This window comes from Haliotis cracherodii, unplaced genomic scaffold, assembly GCF_022045235.1.
Source record: "Haliotis cracherodii isolate W230 unplaced genomic scaffold, xgHalCrac1.p SCAF_10, whole genome shotgun sequence".
Lineage (NCBI taxonomy): Eukaryota > Metazoa > Mollusca > Gastropoda > Lepetellida > Haliotidae > Haliotis > Haliotis cracherodii.
This window is the reverse complement of record NW_027266265.1, coordinates 30,666,362-30,683,962: the sequence shown is the minus strand read 5'-3', so window position 1 is coordinate 30,683,962 and position 17,601 is coordinate 30,666,362. Positions and strand designations below refer to the sequence as shown.

General features: G+C 37.8%; 1 protein-coding gene across 1 annotated transcript; it reads right to left on the bottom strand.

Moving 5' to 3' along the window:
- Window positions 1-16,752, bottom strand: LOC139448933 (metalloprotease mig-17-like). Its single transcript, XM_071230445.1, has 8 exons — window positions 16,739-16,752; window positions 14,865-14,905; window positions 10,896-11,001; window positions 8,408-8,566; window positions 7,750-7,873; window positions 5,691-5,819; window positions 5,445-5,496; window positions 1-395 (listed from the first exon to the last, which is right to left on the bottom strand). Exons 1-8 carry the CDS (start codon window positions 16,750-16,752, stop codon window positions 1-3), a joined length of 1,020 nt encoding a protein of 339 aa, XP_071086546.1.
- Between the last annotated feature and the right edge of the window lie 849 nt (window positions 16,753-17,601).

The following is a 17,601-nucleotide window of genomic DNA, read 5'->3' as shown; positions in this document are numbered from 1 at the left end:
TCATGGTCCAGATGGCCGCTTACATTTGGACAATCTGTTTGGTATGTTGGGAATTGTAATAGTCGTAGAACGAGGTGAATGTGTGGTTGTTGTAGTAGAGGTTGTGGTAGTTGTGGTGGTGGTTGGGGTTGTAGTCGTTGAGGCAGTGGTAGAGATTGTTGTAGATGTAGTTGTTGTGGTGATAGGGGTGGTAGTGGTGGAACTTGTAGTAGTGGAAGGGCTTGTGGTAGTGGTGGGGGTAGTTGTAGTTGTAGTAGTGGTAGGTGTTGTAAAGGGGCAAATATATGGTTCATTACAGGTCTGGCAACACAGGACACCCCTTACAATGGGGGTGAAGCCTGGACAAAAAGCGACTTGACAAGGAACTGTTGGGTCATCACCTTGAGGACATCCCTCTGAAAAAGGTCAAATTAACAAATAAGTACACAGGTGTGGCCATGATATGAAATACAGCCAAGTATTATCATTATGAAACGTCTTACCCAAGAACTGTTGCTTTCTTTTCGACATGATATAATAATGTCCATATTAGCTTTGTTACAATATCACTTGAACATACCTGATCTTCCGTCTTAAAACAGAATGTAGTTCTAAATACATCTCGTCTTATTACACAATTCATGTTTGTAAAAAATAATGTAATTGTGACATATACCAGCGGTAAAAAGTAACGGTGCTTCGTATACAGTGGTGTAAATGTTGTTATTGCAAAAAAAAATCAACTTACTTTTTTTTATCATTCGTCTGATCAATATTTTATCATAATAAATACCTGGTAACAGGAGACAGAGCGACACGTCCTAAAAGAGGGCGTAACAACTGAATTAACAAAGTCAATCTTGGGTGTGACCACCAGTTGCGTTGATACAGGCGAGGCAGTGCATTGTAGACACTAGATGATTGAAAAGAGCCTTGGGGATATTGTTCCACATGACAACCAAAGATTGGCTCAACTGAGCTTGTGCTACCGGCTGGTTCTGGTCCTGTCGTAGGCGTCTCTATCTGACCCCAGACATGTTTTATGGGAGAGGTCTGAGAAACTGCTAGCCATGGTTTACAGCAAATTAAATTTATGCTGCCTCAAAAGTATTTTACAACACATGGAACGTAAGAGCAGACATTATCCTGTTGCAGCATGACGTTACGTCCCTGCATTTGCACAAAGGGATTTCGAACCATGACGTCCCGGTGGCGTACGTCATTCCAGATGCCATAAACAATGATGAGTTGCCACCATATACCACCCACAAACTGACGACGTTAAATAACACAAGAGTTGCTAAAACGTTCTCCTGGCCGCCTATAGACCTGAAGGAAACCTGGAATCATCTGTGAACTGTACACTGTCCCAGTCTTGTCTTCTTGACATCAGATGCTGTCTACACCAAGCTAAGCTTTCCCGACTGTGACTCGGAAGTAAATTTAGGCGTATCGTTGGATTGATGTTTGGCTCCCTCAACCGGTTGTGTACGGTTGTGCCACCTAGTGGTCCCAAACCAAGGAATTGTCCTAGCTGTTAATCGAATATGGTTGTCTTACTGACTTGATGTCACACGTGGAAGACCGCCCCAGGCAAATCACGAGTGATGCCCTGGTCTAGATAATGTTTTCATGAATATGTATTGAAAAGGCATTCTTTATTTTAGAATAAATTCATTTTTAATGAACTATATATGAAACACCGTTACTTTTAATCGTTATGCATGTAAAACACTTCCTATCATTAAGGGTGTACTGATATAATTCACCAATAAGTTATTCAACTCTAAATCCAAATCAGAATGTCCTATTGGTTAAGTATACTTGGTGACACAGTTTGGTGATTTGTTTCTTCTAAAAACACCTCTTATTACAGAAGACACGTGAGCAAAGGAATCATATCATTTACATGGATGACACATGTTGCTATTTCAAAAGGAGAAGAACTTAAACGATTAACAATATATAAACAACCAACTTTGGACTTAATATGGCCATCAGGTTACTTTACCTGAGATAACTATAGGGTTCAATCCACATGACTTTGGTCCCTAAAATAATCAGTGCACAACATACCAACATTGTGAGGAAGAATAATACCAAGTTGATTCACAAGGTAGAAAATGAGTGTAACCATAAAAAAGGCTACGGCAGGGAGAGGGTTAAAGGCTACGTCTGAAACACATAGGCACAGGAATCCTTTCACACCGTGGAGATATAGATACACTGATATCAGTTCGATAACACGCGGTCATTCTGACCACTAGATTCTCAGTTTTGTCAGATCTTACAAAAAATCATTGGTCGTTTGTGACAAATCTGGATCCAACGGGTTAGAATTGTTTGTAATCCTGACTGATGTTAAAGGTATTTACAAGTCGGCTGACGTGGCTGAGTGCGACAGAAGCAGGTATTATACGCTTATAGTCCTAGCCACTTGAAATAGAAACACGAAATGTGTGCTAATACTTCTGTATCACATAAGGGCAAACAAACGATAACGAATATTACTTACAACAATAATGACACAAAATGCAAAGTGCGCTTTTCAAGAAATATCCATTTTGTAAGCAAAAAAGATCGTCATTGAGGTTTGATCATTTGTTTACAATCCGACTGAGGGTCGTCAGCCAGGTACCTGCGAGCGGCTATATTCAGCAGTGAGTGCGGCATATGTACATTACCAGCACGACCTGAAAGGAAAAACCCGTGCAGATGTACATGTAGTATTTAAAGCTAAGTATAACCTCTCAGTCTACTGACTGCCGACTCTGACCCGGATTGTAACCACGTGATCAAAACTCAAAGATGATGTTTATGGCATAAAACCATAAAAACAAATAACAGTACGCAGATAGTCAGATTGTTTCTGAGTACTTACGTGACACATTTATAAATATACAAAACATGAATAATCGAAAATTCCGCAACCTGCTGTCAGGGAACACGCCAGTTTGTAAAAAAGAGGTCACAGGTAGTGATGTCATACATTTTTGTACGCGCATGGATTTTTCGTATCATTTACATATTATTTTATCGCAGTGGATCACACTGTGGATATTTATCAATGTTAAATATCATATCATACGTAGATCTAGGCCACAAAGTGTATGAACCTTTGTAATTTGATAGCTAGTACGCATCTTGTTCAATTGAGATACACGACCAACCTGACTTATTTGTACTCTAATCTAGACATTGTGTACACGATAAAACCATATTATGCTGTGCCTGAACAGCATTGAAGTCTGTCTTACAAATAAAGATTTTATCGGGTGGGATATATAAAAATCACAACACCCATATTCGTCCTTCTCCGACGACGTTAAAAACACTAACACTGCATGAATTTGTGTATTTCCGTGTATGCCCTCATGTTTGGATTAAGGTGTGGAATTGTTGGATTCTATGCCCACAGGCGGCATCACCTTCGGAAAATGATATTGACATGTGCAACTATGTCTTTATATGCCAAATGTTTGGAACGTACATGTATGCTCCTGTAATGAATTATTTCCATGTATTCCAAACGGTGATGGAATGAATGCAAACAATGGAATGGATGCATTTTATGTGACCAGTTTTATATAGGTTTGAAATTAATGGAAATAAAAAAGTCCATGCCTCGACTGTTGCCATAGTTATAAAGTAACAAATGATAGTATTATTTACACATATTTCAAACGTGATGAAATGGTATTGGGAATGTTTGTCCGTCATACAATATATCTCTGGACAGAACGTTGTCGTGGTGATTGAGGGGGTGGTGGTATTGAGGCTTTTAATTAGAAGCTACTTGGGGTTCTTTGTATTGAATCAGAGGCATGTGCCCTATCAATGACACAGATAGACAGTGTCTGAAGCACGCGGAGGAATGTCTAATTGGATCTTTGTTTACTGTTGACTTGCAAAGGGGGTTCAGTTTTTTCTCGCCTTACATAATACAATGCAGGAATTGTGACCTCGAAATATGTATTTTACACTCATTAATGAAATTATCTTTAGGGAGACAATGTACTTCTTTTAATTGCCATTTTAGACCTGCAGATTATATTTTAGTTCTCCAGCCTACTTCGAAACACTAACTTGACCACGACTTGAGTACAACCTGTTAGCAAAGATTGTGAAATATCAATAATTATAAGGATATATCAACAGTTTCACTGATATATAAAACACCAGTGGTTGTTGAAAATAAACCTCTAAAGATCTCGCCTGTATATGAGGTTATTTATTGACATTGAAAGAATGCCACTGGCGTAATCGTCCTAAATGTAGATATGGCAGTTGGAGTATATTGTAAAAGTCATTGTTGACGAATACCAATATTTGTTTCTGTACCCTATATTTCATAAAACAATACATAGATTGTTAACTCAAATCTTCATTAATCAAAATTCTTTTCTTTAAGAGCACCTAACTTCTGATAATTGTCATACATGATGGCTTCATTAACGCGATGACTTGCTTTTGATACAAATCCACTGTACCAACTCACATTAACACCGGAAAATACAGTTGCTGACATGGATTAGTGTTCGTATATCTTTTATGCCCTCATGACAATATATCTGATGTATCATATTCATTATCTTGGAAACAAATTCTGGTGAAATACCCCATGTTCCCTATTGTGTAACCCTTCACCATGCCTGACTGACTATTCACATTTTAGTCTCCTTCATGTTTAACTACAACATAGATTTGATAATGTCTGCGGTAATTGCATTAGTTAACTATATGTAGGCATATAATGTCACGACGTTTCATATGATGACATATATCATATTGTGTCATGCAGTTCATACCGAGTAACGACACAAACACACCTGCCAGGATAATGGACCGATAGGGACACTGATGTAAATGAGCGCTATTCTACATATCCAAACATTCAAAAATTAGGCATACATGTAAATATAACCAAATGATTTGGAATACTTGAAAATAAGTGCATTTGCATTAATACCAACACTATTCCAAACCTCAGGTAACGGGCTTTTTCGTGCCTGTAAAACACGACATGACAAACGTGATAGTATAACAAAATTGTAAATCCCTTACATTTGATTATACGACTAGTTCTCTATTAATAATTGGGCAACATATGTCACATTACTTAATATTTATGTAGTTTAATTTCGTGACACGAACAAGTGTACGGTTTCCGTATAAATATTTGTGTTGGTTACTCGTGAAAGAAATAACAACATCTATAGTGATAATCTATAGGCAATGCCAACCAGAAGAGCTGAGTAACTTTAGCTAATTTTGAAGCACAGCAGACTTATTCCCATTCCTTTGTGCGTGTCCCCGGGGAAAAAAAACAACATCTTCTGCGAAACTATCATCTACTTTTCCGTTTCGTTTCGTTATCCGTACTTAACACGATTCGAATGCATGAATAATTTCGATGGTCCAAAACTTGTAGAGCTGACAATGTGAATCTGTGACTGCAATCTTACCAACAGTTGTCGGAGCCTCCGTGTTTGCTACACATCGTCCAGCTTCACACCACTGTCAAACAAAAGAAAATCATGAACGATACATTCATGATCACATTCACAGCATTGCCGTTTCAGCCTCAACATTTGCACATGGCATTTGACTACTATTTTACGAAAAAGAAATATTACAGTCCAACGATTGTGTTATAATGTCAACGCAATAAACTTAGTGTAATACGAGATGGTATGATAAACAAACATTACCTTTCCACTTCCACATGAAGTTCTCGCTAAAGGAAAGAACTCCCGACACTGCGATGGTGAACCAGGATTAATACACAGGAGAGAGGAACAAATGCTGGCAAAACAATTCTCCCGTTGAGATGTTTCCTCCTAGAAAAAAACCAAATCAATTCCGAGGTAGCTACATCCAGCTGTTTTTCCCATCCCTGAGGCTAAGATTACCCGCGAAAGAGTGCGAGGCAATGGACAATGCTGAAATCGATTGCATTGGGCACCACTATGGTTAATCTGTTGTTTCCTTTCATTTCAGAATCATATGCAACTTTCTTTACAGGATGAGAAGTGCGAGACAAAGGGCTGACCCAAACGGTTACAATGCAGTTGCACTAAAACTTAAATCTATATTAACAATTGCAATCATGGGTACTAGTGACGACCTTAAAGGCGAGGAGCTGTTTTCATGAATATGTACTGAAAGGTGCATTATTTCATTTATTCAACTTTTTATGAAGCACAGTTACTTTTTTCTGTTTATATATGCTCCTGACTTCGGATACAAATGATGGTGCAGTAAATCCTATTCACTGGAGCAATTGTGAATCTCAGTCTCTTTCAGTGTGACATTGAGCCAGCCGAACATGCCTGGAAGGTTTGCATGTGTTGATACAGATAATACCAAAAGTCGCGAGGTCGAAATTTTATTTACCGCATTCAACGTAATAAGCGCCAAAGGCGGTAATAAGCGCCCAGGGCGCTCTCAAAATTAGGAATAGGGGGCTCTCATTAGAATATTATTTTGGTGAAAAAACAGAGTTGAAAGATAAATTTCGTGGTTTATGCTGACAGCCTGAAATGTTTATGTACGACAGATATATTTTTCAAGAATTAAATTGCCCATAATTAAGGGTGCATATGACACACGAGTGTGTATTATACGCGAATAAATAAGTCTTGTGTACATTGATCAGTTGGAAGGGGTGCTAATTGGGATTGTTCACTTGCCAATATATGAGCAAATATCGCCGTGGGCGCTTATTACGTCGAATACGCCATTTTCAAATGTAAATCTAAATAATTAATAAAATAATCAATAACTAAAGAATGCAAAAGGATTTTCATTTCATAATCGCGTGACCGACTCCGTGGTCTAGTGGTGGAGCGTCCGCCCGGAGAGCGGAAGGTCCGGAGAGCGGAAGGTCCGGGGTTCGATCCCCGACCGCGTCATACCAAAAGACGTTGTAAGATGGAACTTGTTGTTACCCTGTCTGGCGCTCGGCATTAAGGGACTAAAACAAGGACTGGTCGTCTCGGAGTCAGTACACTGTGTTTGAGTGGGGTATTCATGTTAAACTGCGGCACTATAAATCGGCATCAGTCCGGACTAGTACAAGCAGTCACATAAACGCCACACACGTACATTCACGTTGCTGTATAAGTGCAATAATCTTGGACGCGATGTTAAACCCCATTTCACCTCACCTCACCTCATAATCGCGTTGATGTTTCAGACATTTTGAAATTGCTAAGAGGCATCACAGCACACAAAAGTATCAAGATAAAAAAACATGATTATAGATTTATGTTAAAATACGGGAATTTCAATCGAAATGACGCTGATATCGCCTTGTTCTTTCGGGTATCATATTCCCACCCTGTTTGTTCTGCAAAAACATCATTGTTATTTAAGTCAATATAACGTTAATGGCATCTATCATGTAATATAGTTATTTCATAAGCCCCAATAGTACGACGAAGACATATTTCTAGTTTGCTTTCAATGGCATAATTATACCGTTCTCTACATGTTGCAATCATGTAACGAAAAGCGATGATGCCGGTAAATTGCTTTGTTTTAGCGAATTAATTTAGTTCCAAGATTATCGGTAATGTTCTGCTTATCATAGCAAATTCAATAAATTACCTAATCTGCTTTGACGACAAACGTATTATTATTATTATTATTATTATTTGAATAACAATGAACTTTTACTTTTTTTCCAAACTTACAATTCGCTGTTGTAAACGGAGTTGTCGCTACATAGGAGATGTAACAAACATGTCATCACAGAATGAGATTTACCCTGCAAAACCTTGAATTTGGACCCAAAAACACGCGACACTGTGCATCAGCGTCAAAGAGTTGACCAGATGGTCCACGGTCTGTTGAGGGGATGTTGGAATCTTGAAGAGTACATGGAGCAGACCTGAAGTCATATGTGACAAGGATGTAAACTAGTTATTTAATAATAGTTACTCAGTTGCTATTATATATCATCTTTTAAATTCAGCGTCAGTCATGTTTAATTCTACTTTTTTCATACCGCACGCGAGAAGGAAAAGCAAAATGTCCATGTGATCGATCTTTCCAAAATTTACAAAAGTAGAGTAAAGGGCTACAAACATATTTTACACAATGTTTCCAAGACAATTTTCCCCTATTCACAACTTTCCCAACTCGTTAGACATTTATATATATATACAAGATTTTGAAATGTGGTATTTTTGTTTTGAAAGTTTGGAATGTTTTGAAATAGGGCTGGGGATATTTCTTCAAGTGTGACATATTCTATGTTCTCCTACTCCAAAAGTTATAGTTTATTACAGTTATCTAGACCGATTATAAAGCAATTGGAACATAATCTGACACTGCGTACGTATCAATATCACATGGCCTGAGTGACACATGGCACACCTAAACCTTTTCAACATATATAACACGTGATTTAAACAACACATACATTAGTGTGCTTCTGAACTTCGTAATACTGCATGGTGAAAGTCGAAACAGGTTATCAAGCAACGAATCAGGTATCTGATTTGGCATGACAACAAATGCAGCCATAACAAAGAAATCTGTATCCCTGCAGCCCTCTTCGCTATCGTGGAGAGCTCCAATGCTGAAATAAATATACAAGTTTCTCAGATAATGCATGAGACTGACCATGCCCTGGAGGGGGGCTTTTTTCTTTCAACAATGCAAGGATAAATGAGCTCATCTATATATCAGAGTTGGAAATAAAATAAAGAAATGAGAAAATATATCCGGTATCCACTCTGGATCTGTAAATATCAATTCAAAGTAACGGCAACGAATGTGCACACCAAGCTGTACGTCAAGAGGGGAGCAACATTCCATCAGCTTTTTCTGTCAAAGTCCATAATCAGCAGAAATTTAATGATCATGTCATGTCACTTGTCAACATGAAGCACGCTGCTACCTCATGCTATGATCTTGACATGGAATTCTCACACCTCTTTACTCATGCTGGCATTGACATCTTTTCATGAAAATTGTGTTATAGTTGGCGCTAATTGTGCGGTGGAACATGCTTACACTTTTTGCGAACACTTGTCGTCACTGATTTTCAATGATCTATTCATATATTTTCTACATCTAACTCACGTCCTGTAAATCTGTTTTAGCAGACTTTATAGCATAACTTTTCATGGATTGCAAAAGAATATCAGTCTGCATTGTAATGCTTGAAAATATTAAAGCGTTTAGGTTTTAAGTTCAGTTCAGTCAATATACAATCTTCAAAAAAGAAACGCACAGGTAGATTTTTAGTAAATTTATTTTACCTATGAAACACATATTTAATTAAATATCATAGATACAAATATGAAATTTTGGAGCTCGATAGTCGCACGTTGTCGTTGTACAAAGGCATTGCAAACTGCTCATTGTCATGTCACATAAGACCACAATGAACTCAGTATCTCGTGTGACTGCCCCGGGCATCACAGCTTTGCATCTCCTCGGCACTGACTGGATAAGTGTACGAATTCTGTCCTGCGGAATTCTGCGCCGTTCTGCTTGTAACGCGTTGGCCAGTTGTTTGAGTGTCTGCGGCGTGTCCTGACTTTGACATAGACGTCGATCGAGTTCATCCCAGATGTGTTCGGTTGGGCTGAGATCTGGAGATCTCGACGGCCAGGGCAAGCCGTTGATGCTGCATTTATGAAGGTAGTCTACCATGACATGAGCTGTGTGCGGTGGAGCGTTGTCCTGTTGTAACAGCTCCCTCTGGCGGTCAATGATTGGAAGAAGGTAAGGTTGAAGAATTTGATTCATGTAGCGATTTGCTGTCAAATTTCCCTGAACCACAACCAAGTCAGATCTCGTGGTGTAGGATATGGCCCCCAACACCATGACACTACCGCCACCGAAATTGTCGAATTAACGTACACACCCTCATTTCTTCCATCTCGCCGGTGAAGAAGAAATCGTGATTCGCGATTCCCCTCTTGGGATACGTCTTATGGCGTTGTTCCGATCGGCAGCGCTGGGTCTCGGCATTTTCTAACTTGAAAAATGTTGACAATTGAATGACAAATTATTGTCTTAAGCTTGCCTTTTTTTATAGCCACTACCAAGAGTTACGACTGCCATAACTTTCACGTGCATTTTGCTTTACTGTTTTCCTCCATGACATTTTTGAACAAGTGAGAAAACCATGCCGTTTAAGACATTGCAAGTCAACAATGACTGCGTTTTTACGCACCGTTTGTCGAATACCAGGCCATCAACATTTTCCAATAACATTTATTCAAATTATATACCGGATTTTTGTGGAGTCAGGTTAAATGAACTAAATACTACCTGTGCGTTTCTTTTTTTAAAGAGTGTACTAATTGCCTGAATATAGACATTGACTGTAACATATACATGACAATATCATATATTCCCGCAGGTAGTAGTTTCACATCACTCCTTTAGGTTTATATATTCTAAACTTCGATGTATATTTTTGTAATTAATACGACATTTGCTTCATTTTGATATATGTCTAAGGAACGACTGACACACGATAGGTAGTAGAACACTGATGTTCCTCCAGATGGTCTCAAAGAATCATAGCATATGATACGAAGATTCAAAGGAAGCAATAAGAAAGGGTACCATCTTACTATTAGCATGGACTAGTTATAAAACATGTCACATTCATAATCAATTTCAGTTTCTGCATTTCAATTTGAGTAGGTCTCTTTGTAAACACAAACAAATGCGTTTCATCTGAAATCAATACAGGGTATTTTTTTTGTAATGACTATTTGAAAAGAATATGAATACACATAACCAGCGGTATTATTTTCCAGGTGTATATCATCATATTAGCTTAATTAGCTTCGTGAACTGAAACAAATGGGGCTGTAACGACGCACACTATAGGGAACATGAAACATAGAAAGGTGATGTATAATACTAAAAGATACTAGTAGTACCTATGTCCAAGCTCATGTCCTGCAATTTTGCTTTCCCAGCCGACGAACTGATTCTCATTAACGGAAACAGAAAACAATCGACACAGTTGATCAACGAAGGCGATACCTGAAAAGGATATATAAATCTTAAAGTAAAAGAAATATGTGCATTGCCTTCTCTGCAAGCGCCTGTATTTACACGGTGAATCTTATATAATGTAATCTGACCCATTATCCCATTTAAGAATTGCCTTTAATATGATTTGCTTCATATATATAGAATACTAAACGAGTTCCCGTGTAATACCAATTTATTAAACAAGTGAATAGTTCTGGTGTCTGACGAGCGAAAGTCAGATACCACAACTATTCACGAGTTTCATAAAACTGGTTTTACACGGGGGCGAGTTCAGTAGTTTATCTATTATTTGTCATTTATAACATTTTTAGAATTATACTGTTGAGTGTAAATAGGCTGACACCGACACGACCCACGGCATAATCCAATTGAGTTTAACAGAATAATACTTCAAACACGTCAAAAGTTGAAACGTATGAATTTACCACCATACAACGGTCCACCTTTAGAATTAAGGCGCCCGCTCAACCAAATTATCGTAGCGCTACAATACGATCGCCTTGTGGAACGGGGACTTGCACCTCCAAGTTTACAATCACGCCACAATACCCGATGACATAATTTGTGGAACTTTGTTGCAAAATTTGTTGCAAAAAAGTTATAGTCAATATTTTGCCTTCCATGCCCAATGGAATCTGTTTCGGGATAATTGCGGGAATGGTTTTTCTCTGCCCCGCCAGCATGTACACATGGGCCCCATTTTGGGGGTAGAGTAGGCCAAGTGAAGCAACTGGTCAAGTATTTTGGCATCTGGGATCACATGGTTTCACGAATGATGTATTACGAACAAACATTGTAATAAATGAGCCGTGGTGAGCTATATATATATTCAGCGTTTATTCCTAATGTAGGATGTTTTCATCCCAAACTCACAAGCGTTATAACATCATTAGAATATAATGTTATTCCTAAATTCTTTCGTCAGAAATGGTTCCAAAACATTTGAACTTTTCCTAGAATGTGCTTTTTATCTGTCATAAGGTCAGTGTTTAGTCAGTCGGATAGTGACAACAGACAATATAGTTCCAACTCAAACTTGTTTTAGTCAGTGGCCTAAGCGCCGGTTTGAGTTATTGCCCTTTATCAAAGGGTAGTTACACCAATTTATAAGGCAACTAAGCGGGTTTCCGCGGTCACTCGTCCCAGTGTCTACTCGGCTAGCGTCTGAAACCAATGAATGAGGCATCGCGTTTGTTATATTAAGAGTTTGCCCACTGATTACATTCCTATTTCGTTGCGAAATATGGTAAGATGTCCCACACCCCTTCAGAGTGATACAGGGCAAGGTATAAATGCAGTTTGCCGGACACTCTTCCGCCATTTGGGACACGTTTCGGTGAGGGATGTGCACGAACTGTGTCCTCAGTAACGGTTTTTAAGTTTTTCAGCCACCGACTAAATAAGTGAAAGATATTTTCCTTTTCCACATCACGAGATGAGATAAACATGATATTTCACGAGACACATGAATATCCTATTTATTATATACTTTTTGTATAGTTATCCATCGGAAAGTAAAATTATTTCATTACAAATGTAAAACCTCAAAACGTAAATTCTCCCTACCTAACACCTAGGGACGATTCACCACTCCTAGTATTTGCTACTGAAAAGTAGTTTTCAAATTCTTAATAAATATAAAAATAGTAACAAAAAGTATTTAGGGTCACGATATTCTGTGTCAAACATATAGATATGATATTCTCGGAAACTACGAGACCGCTGGAAGCGAAAGAATACACGGTGTTCAAGTAACAAAAACGTCGCTCTGCGAAACGAACAGTCTCCAATGTTAAATTAAAAGGGAAATGTACAATTTATGGCGAAACAAACTACATGAAGCGATATTAACTCCATAAATGGCAGTCAGTCATCATTTTACTTTGTCAATATTGAACAAACGTAATAAGGAAGTGAACAGTTTGTGTACGGGCCACACACGTATGATAAAGGGAGACAAATTGAGGGGAGGTAACTCTAACTTTTATGACAATATTTCCGTCAGAGTGTTTTGATCACAACAGTGAAATAGCAAGTGTTATGTTCGTTGCGATGAAAATATTACTTTTCTCAACTTCGGAAAAAATCAGTCTTTAAGACTGAAGTATATTACAAAATAAACTGTCTCATATTCGTGAAAAGTCGCAGAGGTCTACACGCACAGTTATAGGAATTGATACCCTTACCGTGTTTGCATAATGTCTTCGCAAATAACAAATAATTTTTATGTTGCCTGTCCACTTGCAAAAGATAAAATATTACTTGGTATTGTAATGTTGAATTTGAATCACAACATTTGCTCGAAATAGCGTGATATATTATAGATAATTTAAAAAGTGACTCGCGCATAAAGAGTGGGTTCAGTCCTATTTTTTTAAACTCGTATATGTGCTGTGGGTAATTTAAGGAACTGGCCTACTGCAGCTCTGCTTCCGTTTTTCCTAGAGTGTACAACGACTTCTGTTGATGAACACATGTCATTTATTGTAAAATAAAATACTACACCTCCATAGATTGGATGACACAGAGACTAATATAAAAATAACTGAAAATAGCTTATATTATAATGGCAATATAAAACATCAATGGCTAAGAGTGAAAAGTAAAGGGCCAAAGTTCAGATAACTATAACAATACCTAAAAAAACATATGTTGTAACATTTGGCATTCTTTGGTTGAGCATTGACCAGTACAGTAACACTTGCTGTAGCCCTGACCACTACCACTACTGTCAAGTGTGGTAGCTATAATAAGAAATAGGTATCTTTACTGGGTTTGTCACGATATGGCTGAACTATTGCCCATGTGTCTTGTGTCAGTCAGGGATGACATCTCAAATAATTTCGTCATCAGGCCAGGTCGTCTGCGGTGGTAGTCATCTTTGTGAAGCCATTTGAAATAAGAACAGCGATCTGATTGGATATCGCGTTTTCATCAGAAGGGACATAACTTGTGTTCTACACGTGGTTTTACGCCCTGGTCGAGCAAAGGAAAGTCGGCAAGGGTAGAAACTAGGCTTTGATATTGGTTTGTGGACTCTCCTGCTCTGGAAGATGGTATAATTATGTGGTAAATGTACGCCGTCCTTGTCATCTATGTTATGCAGTAAAATGGGCCTCGTCCTCACAATAAATGGTGTCTCTGTCATGCGGTAAATAAAAACCGTCCTTGTCATAACTATTATTTTTATCATCCGGTTAATGTTCGCCATCCTTATCATAACTCGCGTCTGTTTTATGCGGTAAATGTCCACTGTCCTAACAAAACGAATGTGTTTGTATCATGCGGTAAATGTTACACCGTTCTTTTAACTATTGAGTGGTAAATGTACACCGTCCTTACCCTTATATTTACTGTTGTTTGCATCAGGCGTTGAATCGTTTCTGTTTGTACTACAAATATGTCCATTTCATGCTCATGCGATTAAACAGCTCTTATCTGTACCGTGCTCCGCATCTGATATATGAATGATATCATCACTATTTACGATGTTCTGCTTCAATATACGTATACAGCGTGTACTTATACGATCTATACAGTCATTAGAATACGTATATGTAGTAATGTAGGGTGTCGTGTACATCTTTCAAAATTTCTTTTGGAAAACAAGGAAATCAAAAAGAAAATTGTTTTGGCATTCTCTGCATTCACCGTTGGTGTTTAGTGTAAGTGTAAGTAAAATTTGCAAATTGGTCACATTATTTGTGCTCTATGGATGTATTTAACACGCAATGATAAGGAGGTTTCCTGCCTAACCTCAAGATAGCATGTGCATGCATCATGTCAAGAATTGCATTAGCAGGCATGTATTGTGGGAGAATACATCTTTCAAATATTTAGTATCCACTTACCAAGGTTTCTTGAGCCGCCGGCAGTCGTCCACAGGTCGTACCTACAGCAAAACATTATAAATGGTCACTAATATGTTCAATAACTGTGTATATATATTCAATAACATTTTATTTATCACGTTATCAACATGCAACTACTTTGACAAACAGTCACGACATTAACATATATTTTAACCAAAAGCGTTCATATCATAAGTCCCTGTATCCTCTGTATTATTCAAATAATTGATTTTTCATCTTAGGGCGTGAATGTTCGACTCATATGACGTTACATACATCATGATATTGTCTGCTTTCATATCAAGGCACAGGGGCATGGTGAATGTGTCACCGGTTCCCCTAACAGATGATTGGAACACCGGCTATGACTATCATGAATAATTCATTTCCAATGTTTTTAATGAACATGTGGCGATTGCAAATGTTAGCCACCACTGATCAATTGGCCGATCATTGAACAAAGTGATTATAAAGATGCATCAAATATATTCTGAGGTAAATTAAGAATGCTGCAATCTGTTACTGTCAATCTAGACACGGATCGAGACTATAGTTTGGATTTATTTTAGTATTTCATCGTGTTGTTCACTAGGGTGTTTTGAAGCGAGGATATTCGTAAATCGGCATGCAGTCAAACTCACAATGTATGCTAAAACGCAGAGTTAAAGATTAAAAGGTCTAAATGATCAGAAACAAAGTTTCTGTATTTATTCGTGCTGGGAAATTCCCAGGGGCGGCGTGGAAGTAGCACATCATTCCAGGAATACAGGCTCGAGAAAAACAAAACGTATGAACGTCAAAATATGTCGTTCTAATGCCTATGAAAGTCCCTTTCTCGGTCATGTGAACGACCCCTCGTCCATTAGAAAAGCTGTATATCGTGTACAAGTCATTATCAAAGATTAATTCATGTATACATTGAAAATTAATTTTTACAAAGAATATTATGATCTGACAGCGTGTTGAAATACCTTGATTTACGAATATACATACCGAGGGACATAAACGCCAGAAAAGACGCTAAACATTGCAATATTATTTAAAATAACCATTTCTATAACATATATATATTTCTTTTATTTCACAATGACATGCTCATAATAAAATACAAAACAAAGATCGAATATGCAATATGAATACACAATGCCATTTAGAAAGTTGTCAAATGTAACTAATGTTATATTTGGGATAACACTTTCTTGGTAAAGTACAGATTCTAGCAGTTTTTTGGGGTTGAGTACCGTCCGGGATTCGAACCCACACCTGTCAGGGTGAGGCACCTAATCGCCAGCACACAAAGTCAGCGATCTAACCCACTCAGCCACCGAGGCTTCCACAAAAATGGGTTAGATCGCTGACTTTGTGTGCTGGCGATTAGGTGCCTCACCCTGGCAGGTGTGGGTTCGAATCCCGGACGTGACTCAACCCAAAAAAAGTACTAGAATCTGTACTTTACCAAGAAAGTGTTATCCCAAATATAACATTAGTTATAAAATATGTAATAGCATGTTTTGTAACGTTTCCATGGCAATAGTTATATGAATATCCTCACACTTGCTCTTTTATTTTTTTGTAAGAAATGAACATGTACTTACATCCTTCTAAAATAGCACACAGTCGTCCTATACCAATTTCCATGAAGTATATGTGGTACCTTTGACTTTTATTTAAATGGGATCGACATGTGTACATTTAAAAAACAAAAAAAACAATTTCGTGGTAGTTCGGGATACATAGAAATAAAGGAGTGGTGTTCAGTTCTATAAAAAGGTCAGTTACGGATCATCTGGTGACCCGTTTCAGTTTTCATGATTTCATCATGTATATAGATATATATGTGGCGAAGTCACCAAGTGAAAACATAATATACCTACCCCGAAAAGGCCATTGAGTGATCGCCCCCTGGAACAGCACCCTGTATAATCAGCGTAGCACTATGGGTTACGAAGGCATTTATAGCTGCCGTGGCGTCGAGAAATCCGTCAGGGCGTATATTGTTTTCCGACCAGGGAGACTCATTTGGAGACTGTGAAAGGACCATGAACATCGAAGGTAGTGAGAGATTGAGTGAGTACTCCTTTTACGCCTCTATACTATACCACGGCAGGTGACAGAAGAAATCAATCAATCAATCAATCAATCAATCAATCAATCAATCAATCAATCTTTCAAACAATCTATCTATCTATCTATCTATCTATCTATCTATCTATCTATCTATCTATCTATCTCAGTACTGAAAAGGCCACAGGTCTATAGTTCATACAGTATCAATGGGTGCAATAGGAATAAATATGTCGTAAATAATATCACATCTACAATGAGGGTCGGTTGTTATTTGCATGGTATATATAATACACATTGCAAAATACTTTATGACTGTTTTATTTTGAGACAACATGAGGCTATAAAATTTGTCTATTCGAGGATTGAAATAATGATGTTGCTTTGTGTCTTCGTTTCTGATATTTGCATTCAATGGACAAACAAGCAAAGAATTGGTAATCCCTTAAATGTCTACCCTTTTCCAATAGAAAAACATGAGAAGTAAATAAGAAACGGGAGAGTGTTCTTCGGTATTTCTTAACATTTACATCTAAAACATATTCTTCAGTGAGAATGAATGATTTAAAAGAGGAGTACTGATTTAACTTATAGTAGAAACATAGAGAAGAGTACCATTTTTGTCTGAAATTGTATATGAAATGTTTGGTTTATCTTTTTGACATCCGAGGCA

Excerpts from the sequence above, each read along its gene's own strand:
- LOC139448933 (XM_071230445.1), bottom strand. Across the intron at positions 7,874-8,407 it reads AAGTTCAGAAGCACACTAAT|GTCTGCTCCATGTACTCTTC; the intron begins GTATGTGTTGTT and ends ATATGACTTCAG. Across the intron at positions 396-5,444 it reads GGAGGCTCCGACAACTGTTG|AGGGATGTCCTCAAGGTGAT; the intron begins GTAAGATTGCAG and ends GACCTTTTTCAG.